At 36.2% G+C, this 21,614-nt stretch overlaps 2 protein-coding genes across 4 annotated transcripts; one reads left to right on the top strand and one right to left on the bottom strand.

Annotated features, from left to right (window-relative positions):
- Nucleotides 1–234: 234 nt before the first annotated feature.
- Nucleotides 235–3,559, top strand: LOC140976824 (phosphoglycerate kinase, chloroplastic-like). Its single transcript, XM_073441168.1, has 6 exons — nt 235–733; nt 1,337–1,414; nt 1,562–1,822; nt 1,934–2,251; nt 2,406–2,564; nt 3,202–3,559. Exons 1-6 carry the CDS (start codon nt 314–316, stop codon nt 3,409–3,411), a joined length of 1,446 nt encoding a protein of 481 aa, XP_073297269.1. The 5' UTR covers nt 235–313; the 3' UTR covers nt 3,412–3,559.
- Nucleotides 3,560–5,368: 1,809 nt separating this feature from the next.
- LOC140976823 (thiosulfate/3-mercaptopyruvate sulfurtransferase 1, mitochondrial-like) lies at nt 5,369–19,671 on the bottom strand. 3 transcript variants are annotated; one of them, XR_012175325.1, is made up of 12 exons: nt 19,497–19,671; nt 18,470–18,658; nt 16,119–16,178; nt 15,813–15,875; nt 15,373–15,497; nt 15,108–15,270; nt 14,884–14,943; nt 13,182–13,240; nt 12,691–12,772; nt 6,124–6,211; nt 5,950–6,017; nt 5,369–5,781 (listed from the first exon to the last, which is right to left on the bottom strand). XR_012175325.1 is itself a non-coding variant. In XM_073441166.1 (12 exons), exons 1-12 carry the CDS (start codon nt 19,599–19,601, stop codon nt 5,680–5,682), a joined length of 1,140 nt encoding a protein of 379 aa, XP_073297267.1. In that variant the 5' UTR covers nt 19,602–19,671; the 3' UTR covers nt 5,375–5,679. The 3 variants fall into 3 exon arrangements, 2 of the variants coding, with proteins under 2 accessions (XP_073297267.1, XP_073297268.1); XM_073441166.1 differs by having other exon boundaries at nt 5,375–5,781; nt 6,148–6,211; XM_073441167.1 differs by lacking the exons at nt 5,369–5,781; nt 5,950–6,017 and having other exon boundaries at nt 6,148–6,257.
- Nucleotides 19,672–21,614: the final 1,943 nt, after the last annotated feature.

Genomic DNA, 21,614 nt, shown 5'->3' with positions numbered 1-21,614 from the left:
AACTAGCCTATATGACTGTTTTATAAAATATATAATTAGTCATCGTAATATTATTTTGAGCATTTTCTGCTAAGATTTAAAAATTGAACATTTATAAAATTTGTCGAATTTCATGCCACCAAAGTTAATTGCCGAAATAAACACAATTATAATTCAAAGAAGAGCTTCAAACATTTCTAAAACTTAGTTCTCACAGCATAAAAAGCCATAGCTTTTATTACCCAAGGAAAAATGTTGAAAAGCCAGTGAGGGGCGTTCCCAAGGCTTCCCGTTCTTCCTACGCACGCATTGGAGCAAGTGAGACTACTGCTTTATGGCTTCCACAGCAGCTTCTCCTGCGTTTTGTGGCATTCCCAAGGCTTCAACCTCCACTTCCAGGTCTTACCTCAATGCCCCCATCTCTCATTTCATCGGCAGAACACCTATCCATCGCCTGGGATTCGCCGCCGCGGCTGTTGACCCTCTTCTTCGCTATCACGTGACCACCAAGATGGGATCTTTTAACGGTTCCTCGGCCAAACCCGTGAGGGGCGTCGTATCCATGGCCAAGAAAAGCGTTGGTGATCTCACATCCGCTGATCTCAAGGGCAAGAAGGTGTTTGTCAGGGCTGACCTTAATGTCCCTCTTGATGATAACCAGAAAATTACTGATGATACTAGGATCAGAGCTGCTATCCCCACTATTAAGCATCTGATAAGTAACGGTGCTAAAGTCATTCTTTCCAGTCATTTGGTGAGTGTTTTGTACTATTCGAAGTTCTGTTCCGGGTTACACCTGGTTTTGATTGAATTAGAATCACTAGTATGTGCTTTAACTTTCTAATCTTATTGCTCATCGACCACTCTACTGTGGTCGAGGACCAGTATTTATTTTCCGATTAAATTGTATGTGATATGGTGTTGGCAGCAACAATCTACATCTGGATTCTGCATTTTGAGTTGTAACATGTAAAATACTGATTTTAGGACTTAACAACAATTATTGAGATGTATTGATAATGAAGAAGATGGGGTCAAATTCAATCTAATGAACCAGATCATTTATGATTTATTTCTGTTTTGAGTTCTAGAAGTGTGTGCAAATAGTGGGGTGAAATGGTCTTGGTTTCTCATTGCAATTTATTGTACTCAATCAATGTATGTTCCCGTTTTCTATCCATCACCGGTTGATATATTTACTTGTTTTTCGTCATTTGTTCTCCATGCATCACAAATCATATGTGTTTCTTTACCATTTTTTGTGCGATGCCACTGGAATCAAGTTTATGCATTAAATGTGCTTTTAGTCCATACATGTCCGTGATATCTCTTGGGACCCCTTGTCATGGCTTTTCAGGGACGTCCAAAGGGAGTGACTCCAAAATATAGTCTTGCACCCCTTGTTCCCAGGCTGTCAGAATTGCTTGGCATTCAGGTTTTCATTTGTTGGAAATTGTGAATAACAGACTAGGTTGTATTTCAATATATGGACTAAAGCTAATTGGACCCTTGCTTACTTGTTTTTGCATAAAATGAAATGGAAGTGAACTGAGCTGTTCTCTGTCGATGCATAATGAAATAGGTTGTGAAAGCTGATGACTGTATTGGTCCAGAAGTTGAAAAATTGGTGGCTGCACTACCGGAAGGTGGAGTCCTCTTGCTCGAGAATGTGAGGTTTTACAAAGAGGAGGAGAAGAATGAACCTGAGTTTGCAAAGAAGCTTGCCTCAGTGGCTGATCTTTTTGTGAATGACGCTTTTGGTACTGCACATAGAGCGCACGCCTCTACTGAAGGAGTAACAAAATTCTTGAGGCCCTCGGTGGCTGGCTTCCTTTTACAAAAAGTGAGGCCTTCTTGTTTATCACACTCTTGATGTATCCTGGTGATTGTCCCATAAACTTATAGTTGTTTAATTTCTTGCCCTTCAGCCTTTTACTTTTCTCTTGCTACTTAGGAGCTCGACTATCTTGTTGGGGCAGTTTCAATCCCAAAGAGACCATTTGCTGCAATTGTCGGAGGTTCAAAGGTCTCCTCTAAGAATGGAGTGATTGAATCACTGCTGGAGAAGTGTGATATACTGCTGTTGGGCGGAGGAATGATCTTCACATTCTATAAAGCCCAAGGCCTATCTGTAGGATCTTCGTTGGTAGAAAAAGACAAGTTAGATCTTGCAACAACGCTTCTCGCAAAGGCCAAGGCAAAAGGAGTGAATCTCTTGCTACCTTCTGATGTAGTCATAGCTGACAAGTTTGCTCCGGATGCAGATAGCAAGGTCCTATTGCACAAGCCTTCTCCATAATCTTTACCTGTCTTCCGGACTCACATTTTCTTGTTTTTTAATGGTCAAACACAGCTATATAAATATCTTCTTGTGATCTCCAATTATCGTTAAATGTGGAGATCTGAACCGAGTTTGTATTTTGTAGGTTGTTCCATCATCAGCTATACCAGATGGCTGGATGGGATTGGATATTGGACCAGATTCTATCAAGTCATTCAGTGATGCCCTGGAGACTACAAATACTGTCATTTGGAACGGTCCAATGGGAGTGTTTGAGTTTGAAAAGTTTGCCTTTGGCACTGAGGTATTTATAATCATAAACCAAAATTTTCTGGGTTTTTTTTTTTTAAATTAATACAAGCAGTTGATTGTCATTTTTTGCTGCTAAATATGCATTAAAGTTTGAGATCAAATTCAATAATGGTACAAGATCAATATTATGCTTCAAAATTAAACTGCAAATGAAAGTAGTTGTCCGACAAGACGACCGTCCTGACTAAGCTATTTTTTCAGGGGGTTTTTTAATTAATACAAGCAGTCGATTGTCATTTTGTGTTGTTAAATATGCATTAAATTTTAAGATCAAATTCAATAACGGTACTTCAAAATTAAACTACAAATGAAAGTAGTTGTCCGACAAGAGTGCCCCCTCTCGAGTCTCGACTAAGCTTTCACTTACCCGCAAAAAACAGAAGTATGTACTTTAGGTTTGACAATACTTCTATCTGCTGACAAACAAAGAAAGTCAATTGGTCAAATTTTCTGACTTCTTATGTGGAAGCATAACAATATAATGTGCTTATCTGACATTAGTTGGAAGCTTTATTTGACATCATCGCTTATTAATGATCTCAAATCTTATCGTTTCAACTTACTTCAACTTTTCTTTTCCACAAAACAATGCATGATGTTGTTTTTGTTCATATGATTTTTGCTTGTAGGCAATTGCAAACAAGCTAGCAGAACTTAGTAAGAAGGGAGTCACAACAATCATCGGTGGCGGAGATTCTGTTGCAGCTGTGGAGAAAGTTGGAGTGGCAAGTGTTATGAGCCACATATCTACCGGGGGTGGTGCCAGTTTGGAGCTTTTGGAAGGTAAAGAACTTCCTGGTGTTCTTGCCCTCGACGAAGCCATTCCAGTTGCTGCATGAAGCACTAGACGAAGTTCTAATTTATTTTTCAGAATGTGTCATTCAACATGTCCCATTCGGGTTTGTAAACAGGAAGTTCGTTGGTATAAGTTATAATTTTTTATGTTTCATTTTGCCATCAGAATAAAGTGCCCACTTACCTTTTCTTGTTGAAATCACAATGATAGATTATTTACACAAGCATATGAAGCAAGATTCCATGTTTTCTTGATGGTTAAAATCATCAAGTGATGCATGAAGTATAAAAGATTGAAAAAACAATTTCAACTTTTGTTACAGTGGGGTTAGGCTGTGGTGAAGCATTTGGTTAGCAACTCGGTTCATACAACATGCCACCCGTGTAAAGCATTTGTTAGGATGGGAATGTTTTTTCTAACAAAAGATTTGTTTCCCCTAAAAAATAAAGAAAGTGTTAGAATTGAAAAGCTACATGCATCAAAGTATAAACTTGTTTTGCTTGGAGAATGAACTGAAATTATCTTGCTTGAGTGTAGATTTTACATCCAAATATTGTAATTTCATCACTAAATACACAACTCAGTCAAGAATCTACTCTTAACTTTATTATAAAAAAAATATTCATAGAATATTTCTTTTTTTATTTACATAATTAATCTATTTTATAAATCAAATTTCTANTTAAGCAAACTATATCACAATTATTTATAGAAATTAATTTATAATCATAAAATAGTTATAAACTACATTTAGAATTATATTATTAAACCATATTTATGAATGAGATGACAATGTGTCGGGTTCATTAGAACTTCAGATTCAAACCGTTGCGATTTTAAAAAACTTGTGACCCACCTAGATCTATCTGAACATAAATTCATACCGGTCCCAACCCATACAAAATGAAACCTGTCATCTCTCGGCAATATTTGTTGCATGTAGTATTCTATTTGTTGTTTTAACCAACAATTTTTTCAATTAAGAATTTTATATATTCTATAAAAAATCTAATGATATCCAAAATAAAATTTCATAAAGTTTTAAAAAGTCAAGTAATATTCAACATTGAATTTTAAAAATTCTATTAAAGTCGAGATATATTCAAATTTTCAATAGACTTTTAATGAATCCATGAAGTTAATTAACTTACAAATATTAAAATCTAAGATACAACTGTAAATTCTAAAAAACTGTCTTTGCTTCAACTCAAATATTTGGATTGATTTTTAAAACTTCTAATTCATACACAAGCTCTCTTTCCCACCTTGCCTCTTCTCTTATTTCATTTCATCTATCTATCTGTCTCAGTCTTTCTTCTCTTTAAAATATATCTCTATATACATTCTCTTTTCTTCTTCATATTTTTCATATATGGACAATTGCTCATTTACTCATTTTTTATAATAGTTTGAAATCAAAACAAAAAAACCATTAATGTTATAGCAATTTTTGAATTCTGAAATTGATTTTTTATTTTTAATTTATAATATATATCAATGATTGTAATATTTGATAATATTAAAAAATGATCCAAAAAACATTAACATCGCTTAATTCTTAAATAGTTTAATAATCTCACAACAAACATAATAAAAAAAATCTTAAATTATGATTTAATAAAAAAAATTAGATATAATTGATAAAAACAATTTATTTCTTAAAAAACTACACTTTATTCTCTTTACTTAATGACTCTTAACCTTAAAATTCTACAAGATTTAAATTAAATTATAGATTTTTTAATAAAATCATTACATTATATGAAAAAAAATCTTAAAATTTTCTAGGTACATAGAACTGAAAGTGATAATAAATTTTTTAATAAATAAAATTATTTTTTTTTAATAAATAAAATTAATTTTTTTATTAGCTTTTGACTAAAAATTGCTTTTTTTAATCCATTTTAGTATTTTTGATTAATTTGTTATTAATCAGTAATATTTATATATAAAAAAAACTTTCATCACTAGAATTTGCATAAAAACATACGACTATTAAAACTTTGTCCAAGAAAAATTTGATGCTTCAACAAATGTAATAAATTATCAAGTTCAGACAGCAACCCGCTCCACCAATCAACAAAAAAAAAGAAACTTTTTGTGTGGCCAAATCATGCCAATCTCGAGTATGAAGAACAGTTCTATATAGCTACAATAAGTTTCTCCCTGCGTAACATAAATACACTCCATTCTTCAGCTTTCAATCACTTTTACCTTCTTTTTTCACCATAACAATCACTGTTAAACTAGTGAACCAGTCAACCCTCGAAATGTGCATTAAGCTGATGGCCATTTAAATCGTTTCTTTCATCTACTCTTGGGAAGTAGCAACAGGAGTATCGGGTTTAGCTCCCCATTCCGTCCACGATCCATCATATACAGGAACATCAGCTTTCCCAAGTCGATGAAGACCCTGGAACACGAAACCTATATGTGTTAATTTCTCTACCTCTGGTTATATAAACTCGAGAGAGTATACTGTCGTAAATAACAATTTCGACTTCTTGGGGACAAAATTGGTATCCATTTCATTTTCCGATGGGGGATGGGGGTGCTGAAGAAAGATAAGAGCAGGAATCACCAGTGCAAGAATGCATGCGGTAACACCAGTACCACAAGAAGTCAGGACAGGCCTTTCTAATGAGATTCCTGCAAAAGATAAAGTGCCAGAGTCAAATTTATTTATTAGTTTATTTAAAACCTATTCAAAGCAGTAGTGTATCAGTGACCAGTGAAATATACTTAAGCAACTCACTTGGACTAGAGAATGATTTCTAACCTTCTTGTTCAAATCTTTTCTTGAGCTCGTCTGCTGGCAAAAGCATCTGCGAGTTGTCCAGCATCTGTGAAAAATGTCGAAGAAAAACTGATTTAAGCTCTTCGTGGATTCTGTTGTGATAACAAGGGGAAATGGAAAATATGAGAATGATAAGAGTCCAAATTTTTTTTTAGCAAGAGTTGAAACAACATTATCCTGAATTGCAAACAGGTTAACATGAAACACGCAGAACACATTGGAAATGCTTTAGCAAGACCATAAGCAAAAAATACTACTAATCTCAACTTTTCCACGCACGCATTATTTTCAGAACTATGACCCTAGTTCTTTTGAGATCATGCACAATATGAAGAGCACACCGATTTACACCATAAGCAAAATATGTTTGGAAACTATTTCATCAGCTTATCAAAGACGGGACATTACTCTTTTCTTTCACACAAGCTACAGAATCTAAACTAAAAAGATTTGAGCATAAGTAATTCAGAACAGTAGTTTTTTCCTCAATCAATTAGCTATACATATTAACTGCAAAATCACAGTGGAGCAAGCTTGACAACCTCCCAACACATTCAATGTCCCCATTTGGTCGCGGACCACTGCTGACAGTTCAGAAATTGACCAATTGCAAGCTTGTGACTGTTATATTCAAAATGTGGTGCATTTGGCCCAACTCAATAAGCTACGAAGCTCAATTGGGAACTCAAGTGTTCGAAAAGGAAAGGAGATTGATGATGATGAAGAGATGGCCGATTACTTCGGCAGCAATGAAGAAAACGAGGATGACGAGATTAATAATTTTGATAGCGGAGCAGCAAGGGAGCTTGACGGCTCGGAGGATGATTCGCTCGGGAATGATATCGACTTTGAATTCTCAGATACGGATAGTCAAGGCACAATGAAATCAGCAGAGTCGAACAAAGGTGTAGAAGAAGTTGAAATCATGCAGGAGATGTTCTCTTCACCAAAGGGGAATGTATCACTTGCCGATTCACATCTACATGAGAATGCGAAATTTGCTGTGGGATAGGTACTAACCAACTTTCATTCTTCATTTCTAAACCATTCTTTCAAACTTCATCCATACTTTCCTGTGTCATTCAATGCGTTGGGATTGTCTAGTGGACTTTTAGGAGGAAGGGGTGAGAGGGTAGTTGAATTGCCGAGTTACGGGAAAGATCATTCCTAGGGGCTACAGGTGGAGAGGGCAGGGAGGGTTGCATCGGAGATTATTGCAGATTGTGAAGATGGTTTAAGCGGGGTGGAGGGGAAGATTCCAACCAGTACGTTGACGAAAGAGCTGAATAGATTGAAGTGTGGTATCAATTACGAGAGAGGTTCGTCCTCTAAGGGTCCAAGAATTTTGTTATGAAAATCTTCTCATGGAATATCAGGGGCGGAGGGAATACGAGGAAAAGAGAATTGGTACGAAGGGTGATACGCAAGGAAAATCCAGATATTGTGGTACTTCTGGAAACTAAAAAAGAACATATTGACAGATGGCTTGTGACTAGTATGTGGAAATCGAGATTTGTGGATTGAATTTGTTTACCGTCGGCCGGGCGCTCGGGAGGTATACTTGTGATGTGGGATCCGAGAGTGGTGGTGGTCAACAGTAATTTGATAGGCGAATTCTCGGTGTCAATTGAAATAAAGGCCAATGATGATAACATGTGGTGGTTCACAGCAATTTATGGACCTGTCAAGCCGAGAAAGAGGGAAAGATTTTGGGATGAATTGGCAGGACTGAGCTCTATATGCGGGGGTAAGTGGTGTTTGGGAGGCGATTTTAATGTGGTCAGAAACACGGGAGAAAAGTTGAACAGCCTTTCAAACACTACTAGCATGTTATGTTTTGATATGTTGATACGATAATGGGACTTTATGATCCCCCACTCATGAATGCTAAGTACACGTGGTCTAATTTCAGGGATGAACCGATTTGTTGCCGATTAGACAGATACTTCATTGCGAATGGATGGAGGGACATTTTTCCTAATTTCAGACAAGAGGTGTTACCTAGAATTACATCGGATCACTACCCGTTGTTACTTGACACCACAAAGGTGAAATGGGGACCTGGCTCTTTCAGATTCGAGAATGTCTGGCTGTCGCATCATAATTTTAAAGATTTGGTCCAAAATTGGTGGAATGAAGGGGAGGAGCAAGGGTGGGAGGGATACAAGTTTATGAAAAAACTAAAAAAACTGAAAGCCGATATCTCAAGCTGGAACAGAGAAGTTTTTGGTAATGTGGGGGTCAGATTGGGGGAGTTGACGTATAGGGTTAAGTTTTTGGATGAGTTAGAAGCCGAGGGAGGTTGGACTGAAAATTTAAATTCAGAAAGAAGAGAAGCGAAGTGTGAGCTGGAAAATTTGACCTTCAAAAAGTTTCAATTGGAAAGTCAAAAAGCGAAAGTGAAGTGGTTGAAGGAAGGTGATCAAAACTCTAAGTTTTTTCACTCATTGTTGACCAACAGAAGAAATAAATCAATTATAGATAAGATGGAGTTGGAGGATGGGACTTTGGTTACAGAAAAGAAACAGATTGAGGATAACATTGTAAAATTTTATAAGCATCTATATAGGCGATCAGAGAGGGAAGGGGGAGGATTTGATGGGCTAGAGTGGTGCCCTTTGGATACAAGTGCAAGAGATGAGCTGGAAATTTTTTTTACCGAGGAGGAAATCAAAAAAGCGGTGTTTGATAGTGAAGGATCAAAAGCCCCGGGTCCGGACGGATTCACAATGGCATTTTTCCCAAAAAATTGGGATACGGTTAAAGAGGACTTAATGAAGGTATTTGCTGAATTTTATGAAGGGGGAGTGGTGAACGGCATCACGAATGAAACTTACATTTGCCTCATTCCCAAGAAACAATATGCTATTAAGATCAATGAGTTTAGACCAATAAGCCTCACAACGTGTCTGTACAAGATAATTGCCAAAGTGTTGACTTACAGAATTAAAAGAGTCTTGAGCCTTACAATCGTAGAAAATCAATGTGCTTTTATCAAAGGAAGACAGATATTGGATTGTTGTCTTGTTGCTAATGAAGTGGTTGAAGAATATCGGAAGAAGAAAAAAAAAGGGTGGGTGCTTAAGGTGGATTTGGAAAAGACGTATGATAACGTTGATTGGAGATTTCTTGATTTTGTGCTTGGAAAAAAAGAATTTGGAGAAAGATGGAGAAGGTGGATAAGAGGGTGTGTGTCTAACGTTTCGTTTTCAATTTTTATTAACGGAAAACCGAGGGGGAAATTTAAAGGGGAACGAGGACTTTGACAAGGAGACCCTTTGTCACATTTTCTTTTTAATTTGGTCGTTGACGCTTTGGGTAGGTTGGTTGACAGGGCTAAGGCGTTGAATGAGATAAGAGGATTGGTGGTTGGTAGGGGTAATTTGAAAATCTCTCATATTCAATTTGCTGATGATACTTTGTTTTTAGTACAAACGGAAGAACATGTGAGAAAATTAGTGGAAATAATCAAATCATTTGGGCGGAAATCGGGATTAAAGATCAACTTTCAAAAAAGTGTGGTGTTGGGGATTAGTTGCGAGGAAGATGAAGTGGGTTGCTTGGCCCAGGAGATTGGGTGCAAAAAAGATGACTGGCCGATTAAGTATCTTGGGCTACCTTTGGGAGGGAAACCTATGACCCTAGAGTTCTGGGAACCTGTCCTTACAAAAATGACAAAAAAACTCTCAAGCTGGAAGAAATCATTCTTATCCAAAGGTGGTCGGTTGACACTGATCAAATCTGTGTCAAGCGCAATGCCTTCTTATTACATGTCCCTGTTTCGGGTGCCAGCAAAAGTTGCAAAAATTATGGAAAAACTGATGCGAGATTTCTTGTGGGATGGAGCGGACGGGGATAAGAGTTGTCACGTGGTTGGATGGGACCAAATATGCAGACCAAAGGATAGGGGAGAGCTAGGATTGGGGAATATTGGGTTGAGAAATAAAGCACTACTAGGGAAATGGTGGTGGCGAGGGACAGAGGAAAAGGAGCAGTTGTGGAAGAACGTAGTTAAGAGCATTTATGGTCTTCAAGAGAATTGATGGGACTTGGGATTGGCCAGAAACGCGACTTTCAGAAGCCCTTGGAAATTTATTTCCCGTTCTTTCCCGGCAATTCAACAATTGAGTGGGTTGATTCTGAGAGGGGGTAATTACATTAGGTTTTGGGATGATGTTTGTGGGGAGGGGATCTTTCTTTCAAAGAACGCTTTCCTTCTTTGTTTAGGATTTGCACCGTCATCAATAAACCAATTCGAAATTTTTTGGAGATTCTTGATGTAGGAGTAAGTAGTAATTATCGTTGGGACGTGCGCTTTAGGAGACGTTTTAATAAGATAGGACTCAGGGAGTTTGGTGATTTATTGGGAGTACTTCATTCGGTCAGAATTGAGTTGAGTGCGGAGGCTAGTAGGGTGTGGTTGGGGGATTCTACGGGTTCGTTCTCTGTTCGCTCTTGTTACGAGTCATTTTTTCCTTTCCATAAATTTCCTGTCTTCTGCCCATTTAAACATATTTGGAAAGTGCCTATCCCGCAAAAGATTCAAATTTTCTCGTGGACTGTCGTTCTGGGCAAGTTGCAGACTTCTGATTTAGTGCAAAGAAGATGGCCATCATGTGCCTTACGGCCACAGTGGTGCTGCTTATGTCAAAATCACGAAGAGGATCAGGATCATCTATTGGTACATTGTTCGTTTGCACGAAGCGTTTGGATCAAGGTAATGCAAGAGCTGAGTTTATTTTGGGTTTTTCCAAGGAGAGCCAAAGATATGTTCATCATAGATCCTTGCTTTCATAAGGGAGTTAAAGTGACGACTTTCTGGTATATGGTCGTTCATTTCACGTTTTGGACGTTATGGCTCGAGAGAAATAAAAGAATCTTCAACGACTCGTCTGACTCGGTAGACAAAGTTTGGGAAGTGTTGCGATTCAGGGTAGCGCATTCAACAAGAAATATCAAAGAATTGGGACATCTACTTATCTCAGATGTGGTTAGGGATTGGAAGTTCGTCACGTATTGACTTAATTGTTGTATTTTCTTTTTTCTCGCGGAAAACCCATCCGCTTATTATTGTAATGGTCTCTTTTCATTAAATAAAATATATGTTTCCTATCAAAAAAAAAATTGGGATCCTTTAGTTGATAATGGAGTTCCAATCACAAGAGCGAAGTTTACCAAATCCAAAGAGGCTCTTAATCGGCTAATTCAAGAGTTACATGACCAAGAAAGTAACTTTTGTCGATTTACGGAAAAGAGTTGAAGAGAATCGACTTGATTAAAGTCCAAGAATAGATGACTTAATTAAATGACCCGATTCACTCTATAATAAGTCACCGAAGGTCTAATTAGTATTATTGGGCCTTAAGTTTAGGTTTTCATTCAATATTCTAGAGTATTTTTTTGGTGTAGTATAGAAATCGTTTTAGGCCCATAATACATTATTCAACTTTAAACCTATAAATTATATATTATTAAGAAAAATCGAGGTTTTACATAAGGGAACTGCCTAATAAGGATGCCTTATTAGATCTCAAGGCAAGTTTTATAGGCACGGGGACCACCTTCATAGTGAATTCAATTATGTCTCCATGGGGTTCAGTTCGAGAGCTACACATAAGAGGGTCACATGGGAGCGATATAATGGTTTCGGAAATTTTGAGAACACTTTTCTTTTCGCCAGACAAGAAATGAGGCATCACAGCAGCCAAGTCTAGAGACTTGCTATGGTCCGTGTACACCTTCACATACACCAAGTGAAATTTGGATTGTCTTGGGTTTACCTGAGTCTAGTTTGAGGTAGGGATTTTGTGTTTGTCGTTGTGGACAAGTTTTCAATGATGACATAGTTCATTCCATATCACAGCACAGACCATGATTCCCATGTTGCAGATTTGTAATTTTCAAGAGATTGTGAGACTCTTAAGGTGTGCCAAGGACAATTGTGTCAGATCAAGATGCAAAGAAGTAGCTGATAGAACATTGTAAGCTTTCTACACTCTGAGTTTTGGAATTATGGTGCTTGTAATCGACTGAATACATCCTAAGGAATGTGATGGAATATTGATACAAAGCCCTCTCAATATATTGTTGGGACATTGTTATGGAAGTATGTTTCTTAGAGTTGGTGATTTTAATTTACCTTTTGGGAAAGAAAAATATACCCAAAGATAAAAGTATTGTATCCTTTAATGTAAATATTCAGTGCTAACTACAGTAGTTTATTTACTTATTTTTAAATTGAACTCTACAAAAAAGGTTAGGCATTCGAACTCCTAGTCAAGTTGAAAGGAAAGGTTTCAACTAATAGAAAAAAAGAGTATTCGTAGAAGCTCAATTTTGGGTTCAATTATAATGAACCTAACATGAATTCAAAATATTGGACCCTTCGGGCTTCAAATTGAGCTCGAACTCAAATTCTGAAATTTCATTAGCGCACCCATAGATAAGACATACAAGAAGCCGCACCCATTCCCTAAAAGAACAGATCCAACAAATCCTAAAATCCAATAGCAGTCACTACTTTACCTTGGTAAAAGGAACACATTTACTGCCAGGAACATGGCCGCTTCTTATTCCCTTACGAGGCTCTGGTGCAACCCCATCAAACCTATTGGAAAACAAATATGTTAAATACATTTGGGTATGAATTTGAAGGACAGAGAGTCATCATGAAGCACAATTAAAATTTGGTAAACTATTTTGAGATTTTGCTGGCTATACTTGAGAGGAGTCGAAACAAAAACACACACTCAAAGTATGAAAAGGAGTAGTCAAGAACACTATCATGGCATAAATCACAAATTAATATTTGCATCTTTGGCACTGACAAAAAGAAATCCAATACAGAGCTACCTAAATGAGAGTAACTAGCATTAGTTTGATTGAACAAAAAAGATACAATATTTGTCTAGAATACAGTAATTTGGCGAGGAACTAATCTAAAAGAACTAGAGCATGAGAAACAAGAAATATCACATCAAATTTATAAAATCAAGTTTCGTACAAAATCAAATTACCTGGCTTTGGAGCGCGCATCCAAATGCTGATGGGTCTGCTCCTCAATGTTACGGTGAACCTGATAACAAAGGAAACTGTAACTCGAAGTCTTGAAGCAAGTACAAAAATAAATTTGTCAAACTAAATCTGATAGAGAATAACCATAACAGAGATAATCAGTTCTGACAAATGTGAGTCCCCAATGATCCCATCCCATCCCATCCCAACCCACCACAATGAGTGGACATCCTGCTCCTAAAAAGGGGAGGCCGTGGAAACAAGAACCAATTTGTATGACACATTGAAACAAATACAAGTCAAGCTGTACAGATACATATAACAAGTTGAAATTTCCTCTGCACCTGGAAATCCGAAAAGTAAATGATTGTTAGGACTTTTAGCCCTTCTTCAGTGGAGGAGGGGGCCAGCAGGGGTGCCCGACCCCTAAATTGTAATTTCTTGTAATTATAATTTAATCCACCTAACATTTGTATTTTGTTTAAATTTTTTGTTTCTGTCCCCCAATTAAATTCCTGGATCAGCCACTGCTTTCATCAGTCAAAGCCTTTATCCTATTTAATCAGCGCCTTTAATTATCACAGATGAAAACCTAAAAAAAGATGGAATAATTATTTTACAAGCAATGCTAACAAGAGACATATACATAAAGCCACTCTTCCAAAGAAAATAGCATAAAACAATGATACATAATATATGCTTAATGTAACGGCCTGAACTGAATAATGCTTATTATTTATTATGAAAAAACTGGAATTAAGTTTAATGATCAATTATATTTCTTTTAAATATATAAGATTGGTTTTAGGAATCAAGGAATCGACAATACTGTGAGGTCTACTTTATTTTTAGGGTAGTGAGAAAATCAAGAACCATTGTGATGTGAGATAAACGAATAGAATAAAACATAAAATTATATATACATTGTAAAAGAAAAGAGCAACATGTTTGAATCCTCCAACATCATTGGCAAAGGATCCATGTTGGAATCCTCCATAGAGAGATTTTTAAAAAAGTACTTTTTAAATCCCAACTATTAAAGATTTCAGACATAATATCCGTGGACATGCATCATGGCATGTGCTAAGCTGCATATCTGATGAGTGCAAGTACTGTAAGATGTGTATAATATGCAATTTCACATATACCCTAAACACGACAAGTATCATGTGAAATATCGTGTGTGGAATTGCACCGTGGCAGGTATTGAAAAACGGCAGTTATTATGTGAAATCTTATCTGTGGAAGATCCATCATATTAAATAAGAGATGATTTTTATGCTAGGGTTGTTTACAGTATTCGATATCACCATTATGATATGTTTGATATTTGTGTTTTGACTTTTATGACCCAGAGGCGTCATAGGCCTATTATTATTATGTTGCATATAACTGATATTTGGTGTTTCTGAGTCGTATGATGACAGACCATTGATGATACAACACTTATGACAAGTGTACTTATTCAAGGACTTCATTTATAATCGGCAATCAAGGGGAATTATGTTGGGTTAAAAACCTGCATTAAAGAGAGCAAAATAAAAAGGGTACGACTTCCCAGATCTTATAATTCTCATACAACAGAATCACTCGGGAGAGTGGGGCGTCATTCTACAGAACAAACTCTATGCTACAACAATCAGGTGCAACATAGCACCCAATAAAGCTGCCAGCAAACTTAGAGAACCCAAGGAAGAAATAGACCTGTTCAAGTGCCCAAACTAGATGTGGCTGAAATCTGGTTTCGAAGGTAACCGTCCCAACCTGAAAATAATCAAGTGTTTTTCTATTCTTGAAGCGAGTGACATCAATAATCATTTATCATAAGAGATACCTCACACACGAGTCAGTTTCACATGAAGCTAACTCCAAACTCACACATAAGAAGGATTCGGTGAAGTAAAATTTGTCATGTTAAAACAACTTACCCGCTGTCCTTGGTACACTTTCGCTATTGCCTCAATGGCAGCACTGGCTTTCAAGATAGCATCACTCGATGCACTTGATTCAACATCAAATCCTAAAGCACGCCATCTAGGTAGACCTCCATCTAAAACCCATACTTTTTCATGCCCAAATACTCGAAACATCCTATTATTTATGAAAATAAACTGATCGTTGTAAACTTGATGAAGGAGAATCTTGAAATTTAAACTTCGATGTTTGTTTTGTATGTGAAGCAAAAATTCCCACCACCAAACACGAGCTGCACTAAAAATTCCTTTTCCATCATAAACAACAAGCCCATTTTTATTCTCAATGCCAAGTGCAGAAACAGCAGCTGCAAATGCTTCTTCTGACGGCAACATATGTGGCAACTGTAAAACCATTTAGAAATTGGAAATATTTAATCAATTCACATCTGCGTAAGACACAGTATGTAAATGATCACTCTCCTAATGCAGGGGTCCACTTGCAGCACTATGGCATCAGTCATCATTGTATTATATGTTGTGTGACTGTATCATATCACGGGATAGAAAAATTGAAACCTCACATGTAACAAAAAATATATATTACTGTGAGAAAAATAAATCTATATTATGCCACAGATAATCATACACAAAAATGATTTAATGTTTACAGAATCAGTGAATATGTGATATTCTCTGAATGAATACATGGCATCTTACATTAGAGGTACGATCTGAAACACCATCAACGTCAAAGAAAAGCGCACCAGGTATGTGTGCAACCTGTTAAACAAAAAGGTGACATACAATTAAAAATCTAATAAGGAATTAAACAGTTTAAAGTTCAGTACCAGACAGGAATTGTAACCATCTACCTCCAGTCAACAAAAATGTCAACAAATGATTGCAAATGAAGAACAAAGAATACTTCTTCTTAAAAGTTAATTCATCCAGGCATATTCTATTGTATTATGATCTAGAAGCTAGAAATTGAAAGAAAACTACATATTAAAGATCTACAAAAACCTGGTATTCTTGAAGTGGGTTCCTCTGTTCATCTGGCATATACCAGGATGCATCCAAAACCTGCAAAAATTCAAAATACTATTGTGAGGACCATGGAGTGTGTCAACCAAAATACAGTACAAAGACTTTGTTTTTATTGATAGCGTGCATTGATTCTTGCCGAGTGATACAGTCATTTCAAGCAAAGTTGTGAATTAAAGTTCGAAAAAAAAGGACGGGAATAACTATTATAGGCAAGGGCCCAACACATATTTGCTTTTTAAAAGTAATAGTCGGGCAAATTTTAAAATAATGAAATGAGAAAAAATATGCCAAGGTCAATCTCAAGGCCGTAATGGTATTATTCTACTATCTTCCTTCAAACATTGTTATATCTCAACTATCTTTTTTTTACTTGGGTGTACAACAACATCAAGGCAATTTCGCCCAGTTCATACAGAATAAAATGAGATGGACGTTGATAATTTAATTCCAATCTTTGAAGATATTTTCCAATGAATACTAAGCATTATGAAGCTTTGCAAACGACTGAAATATTAATTAGTCAAGCTTTTATTGCCGATTGCCTCTAGTGTTTCCTGAGCATAAACAACCAAGACTCCTGGGACTTGACAAGTCATTAATTCTATTTATTCACTGCCATCCTACATACATCGAGTTGTACTCAGGCTAGACTGAACAACACTTATGTTGGGTTAAGTGTGCAAGGGTGAGAGAAATAATAGGATGATTGGCCTCCTAGGAAATGCTCTTGTTTGTCATGCTACTAACGTTGCCGTTTGATCCGGTTGGCTAGGTGAGTCGTAAAATAGGGACGTCGGATCTCAACGTGTAAGACTGTCTCTGAAGGGGACAACACTAATGACAGGGTAAGACTGATTTCGAGGGTTTGATACTACACCAGCAGTGAGACATTACCCCAAAGCCTCTCTCGAATTCACATGCCTAACAACCCATCACATTGACACCCACATCGGTGCAACACTTCATATTCACCTGTCGCTTAGTATGAGCCTCTGTACTGCCAAGAGTATAAGGAAATAAAGTTGCACTTTGGCTAACAGCTATACCTTTTGGCTTAGAGATAAGATAAACGTTTGATTCTAACAACCAGTATCAGAAAGAGGTCATGGATTCACATATCCCAAGAAGCATATTTATATACTTATTGGGGGGATTGTTGAGTTAAGTGTGCACAGGTGAGAAAAGTACTGACTGAGATGAGTGATTTCCTAGGAAATGCTCTCGTATATTATGTTACTAACGCTGCGCCGTTTGATCTTGTTGGCTAGGTGGACCGTAAAAGAGGGACGTAAGATCTTAATGAGGAAGACTGTTTCTGTTGGGGACAACACTAACTGCATGAAAATGGTAAGACTGACCTCGAGGGTCTGATACAATACCAGCAGTGAGGCACGACCCCAAAACCACTCTCGAATTCATGGACCTAACAACCCAACTCATTGGTACCCACATCGGTGCAGCCCCTCATGTCCTACTGTTGCTTAGTATGGGGCTCTGCACTGCCACAAGTATAAGGAAATAAAGTTACGTTTTAGCTAATAACTATAACTTTTGGCCTAGTGATAAAAGCTTGATCCTAGCAACAACTTAGTTTGGTCCTGAATCATACTTTCAAACATTTGTTTTATAAACAAGTCCAAGTAAACAGTTACTTGATTAGACATAACATATAAGTGTTGTTCATATGATTTTGTTTGTTGTTCACTATTGAGAGCTCGGCTGAAAGATTCCCAAGTGGTCTTAGACCACTCTAGTATTGTTCGAAGAAGACTAATGAGTTCCTTCCAAATGGAATAAGAGCGGACATAGGTGTTTTGGGCTTTAGACCTCTATGAATCAATATCTCTGCCTTAGTTATTATTATTACCATATTATTTCATATCTCGCAATTTTATGACGAAGTAACTATATGGTCCACTAATTGCCAAGAATCAAAACTCTTTTATAGAGTTTTACAAAAGCTCCTTTTGAAACTTACACAAGTGCTTCCGAATCCCGACATAGATGAGTTATTACAACTCAGAAGATTTATGAAGGTAAACCTTGTTTTATTTTGAGACTGAAATTTCCAAAACATTTTTTTACAAAATCTTAGAACCATTTGTGTACCCGCTCTAAGCTGATTCCTTGCCTAAATGGATCGTAAAAAATAACTATCTTATACTTTACAATCATGAAAACAAATCATCTTTGAGACTATAATTCTAATAAAGACTATCCAAGATGTAAAAGGAAAATGTTCCATACATCCCAAAACGAATTTAATGAACAAACATTCACAATAATTTATATGACTTTAGTACAATGAAAAAAGCAATAGTTCAAACCTTCCAATCAAGTTCTCGAATGTTGGCATGGAGCCACTCAACTGACACAACAGGCTCATTAGTCGACAAGGACTGCATGGAGAATGAAGATTGAGATGCCACCGCAGCTGAAGACATGCTACGAGAAATGGAGACGGGGTTCTTATATGCCAAATGGGGGAAAAATAATCGCGGTTGAGATGGTTTCTTCTGCATGAAGGGATAATCAATCTATCACCCGTCAAGAACTAGATGATAATTCCCAAAATTTACACAGAGAAGAATTAACTGCAATAAATGACTCCAAATGAAGAAAAATTCAGATATTTTTAATTGGATTGAAATGCAACGCTGTAGGGTAAAGCTCTCATTAAAAATTTTGAGGGTAAAATATTTGGGAAGCATCTACACAATTTTCTCCGCATCTTAATCAAGATATTCAAAATAAAATGTCAAGAAGTCAAGAATTACACAGAGAGCTTTAACCATCATAGATTCACAATTGAATAGCAATTATAACAGTATAATAACTCTTTATACCGGAACAAAGGGTTATATTGGTTAATTCCCAATTATTCCGAACTGGAATTAAAGTTATGTACCTACTCCAACCGAAAAAACTATATTCCCAATGAATAAAATTTTCAATCAGGATATAAAACACAATCCTTTTAGGAAATCCATAAGAAAAATAAATTCATACAGGACACAAAAGCAACACAACATATCTAATAAATTGTCATCCCTTTCCCTTGAAAGTAAAACCTTGAGCTATTAATCATTTTGGGACAAGTTATACCACCATCCCCAAAGTTTAAACATCACGCGATCCATGAACTACACAGCAAAAGGCGAGGGATTTTCTCATCAAAACCTATACATTCTTTATGATATTCTTTATGATAAGCAACAATCCTTTCAAAGAGAATTCGCAAGAAAATCAAATTGCCTCCATGGAAAAAGTGCAAATTCATCGTCAAACTGGCACCAGTAACAAGATTAACCACAACAAACATAAAAAAAAATAAACAAAAATTACAGAACTTACGCTAATAAGAGAGGTAAAGAATTGGGATTTTTGGAAACGAGATGGCGAAGAAGAATTAAGGAGGCGACGGGCAAAGAGACCTCTGCACAAAGCGGCAGATGTCATTTCACGAGTGCGTGACCATAGATTTTTGTAGTATATCTGAGGAGAGAAGGTTTCCCTGTCAGCGTTTGAAACTAATGAAGGCATGGTTTTATAATTATTATTTTTACAAAAACTCTCGAAAAACTCTCTAATATTAATTCAATAAAACACAAGTCTTACTCGATCAGACACATGAAAATATATATTTTTTATGACAAAGTATTATTTTTGACTCCAAATATGAATCGAGTAGATCCGTCATACGAATATAAATTCATAAGAGCGTATCATAAAATACCTGCTTAATTTTTTATAGACGAAATTTAAAATTTCATTGATAGATAAGAAAAAATATAGTAAACTCTATAATGAATTCGAATCAATTTCTAAGCCATAAACATTTTTAGGTTGCATGAAGGCTGGTCAGCACGAATGCAAATATGTTTGAAAATTCGAATGCATATTTAAATTTAACCTTTTTTCGAATTAAATTACATTACTTTCAGTGTTTGAACAATTTATTTCTTCATGAGATATAATAATTGTTAGGGAAATCAGGAGATATAATATAAGTCCAGTGAACTTTTATTCTCAATAATATCGACTAGTATAATTTTGATTTGCTGATTAAAAAAAAGATATGTATAAAAACATTAGAGATACAAACGAACTAAACAAAGTCAAACTCGAAAATTCTAAATTTTTTTGTTTGAGTTCAGCTCGAAATGTTCAAACATATTCACAAGTTATTCGAACTGTTGCTTGAATATTAAAGTTCGAGAATGAAAATTTGAAAGTTCGAGATTTTCGAAAAGATCGAAATGTATATATAAATATTTAATAAACCCTAATTATCAAACACAATAATTTTGACTTGAGTTTGTTTCGAAATTTTCTTGGACTACACAGATTTGATAAATATTTTCGCCTCTAAAACAGCTAGACGAGTAGTTTTTATGTAGTTATTTTAAATATTTGTTGAGTTGTTATTGATGTAATATATTGGTTTTGATATATTTTTTTTATTTATTAGTATATTTGTTATTTGAAAATTGAATTTTATATTTATTACTGCAACAAGATTGCCCATTTTTTAATTTTCGTTTCAGGCCTCATTCAACACAGGTACGGCTCTGTCTAGACCAAGTTATTGGGGATAGTTAACAAGGTAATCGAGGTAATTGATGTCCGAGGAGGAGATTGAACAATCTGTAAGTCGAGATGAAGGGGATGAGTTTGGATATTTGGTGATCGAGTTCTAGGAGAGTAATTTCATTCTGATGCTATGACAGTAGAAGTTGGGTTCACAATATAGATTGTCGTGCTTAGTGAACATTAATGTCGTTGACGGCATCTTGGGGGAAAACTCTCGGGCAAAAGACCCGAGTTCAAGAAGTTGGCGAGCTCGGACAAGAGCTGAGAAGTTTAGTAGTCGGGGATAATGCTAGGATAAAGCCAAAAGACGGGAACTAGGTCCAAGTAGGGGTCTTTGTCTCAAGGGTAAGGACTTTATCCGGATAATCGGGGGAAAGATTGGACGACATTGTAAGGCTCAACTTAGTTTGCAATCATGAGCATGTCAGGCAGTGCACACATGTGCTAAAGTTAACCTCGAAAAGTTAGTGATAAGATATATCTCCTTGTCTATAGTACAAAGCATAGCTTTTAATGTGGTATTTAAAGAAACATTTAATGGGACATTTAAGGAATTATTTAATGCAGGCATGGTTTGATGTCTATCACATCAAACTTTCGAGTTTTGCGACCAAGACGGCCATCATTTATTTCTTTCTATAAATACCCAGATAAATGCATTCATTCTGTTCATTCAGTTTATATTGCATTATATGTGTACTTATATATTGAGAGTTATCCTTTTTCGTGAGCGCGATATTGACTTGAGCGTCAGAGTAATCACGCAAAAAAACTCTTATGGTGTACCATCCACGAGTTTGTTGTTAAGTCTGTGTTGGAGTTGTTGCTAAAATTCTAACTCAAGGAGCTCTGTTATTAAAGCTTGGTTGCTGTTAAATC

The sequence above is a fragment of the Primulina huaijiensis genome, chromosome 5 (assembly GCF_012295235.1).
Source record: "Primulina huaijiensis isolate GDHJ02 chromosome 5, ASM1229523v2, whole genome shotgun sequence".
Classification (NCBI taxonomy): domain Eukaryota; kingdom Viridiplantae; phylum Streptophyta; class Magnoliopsida; order Lamiales; family Gesneriaceae; genus Primulina; species Primulina huaijiensis.
The sequence above is the reverse complement of the archived record's forward strand: the minus strand, read 5'-3'. Positions and strand labels throughout refer to the sequence as shown.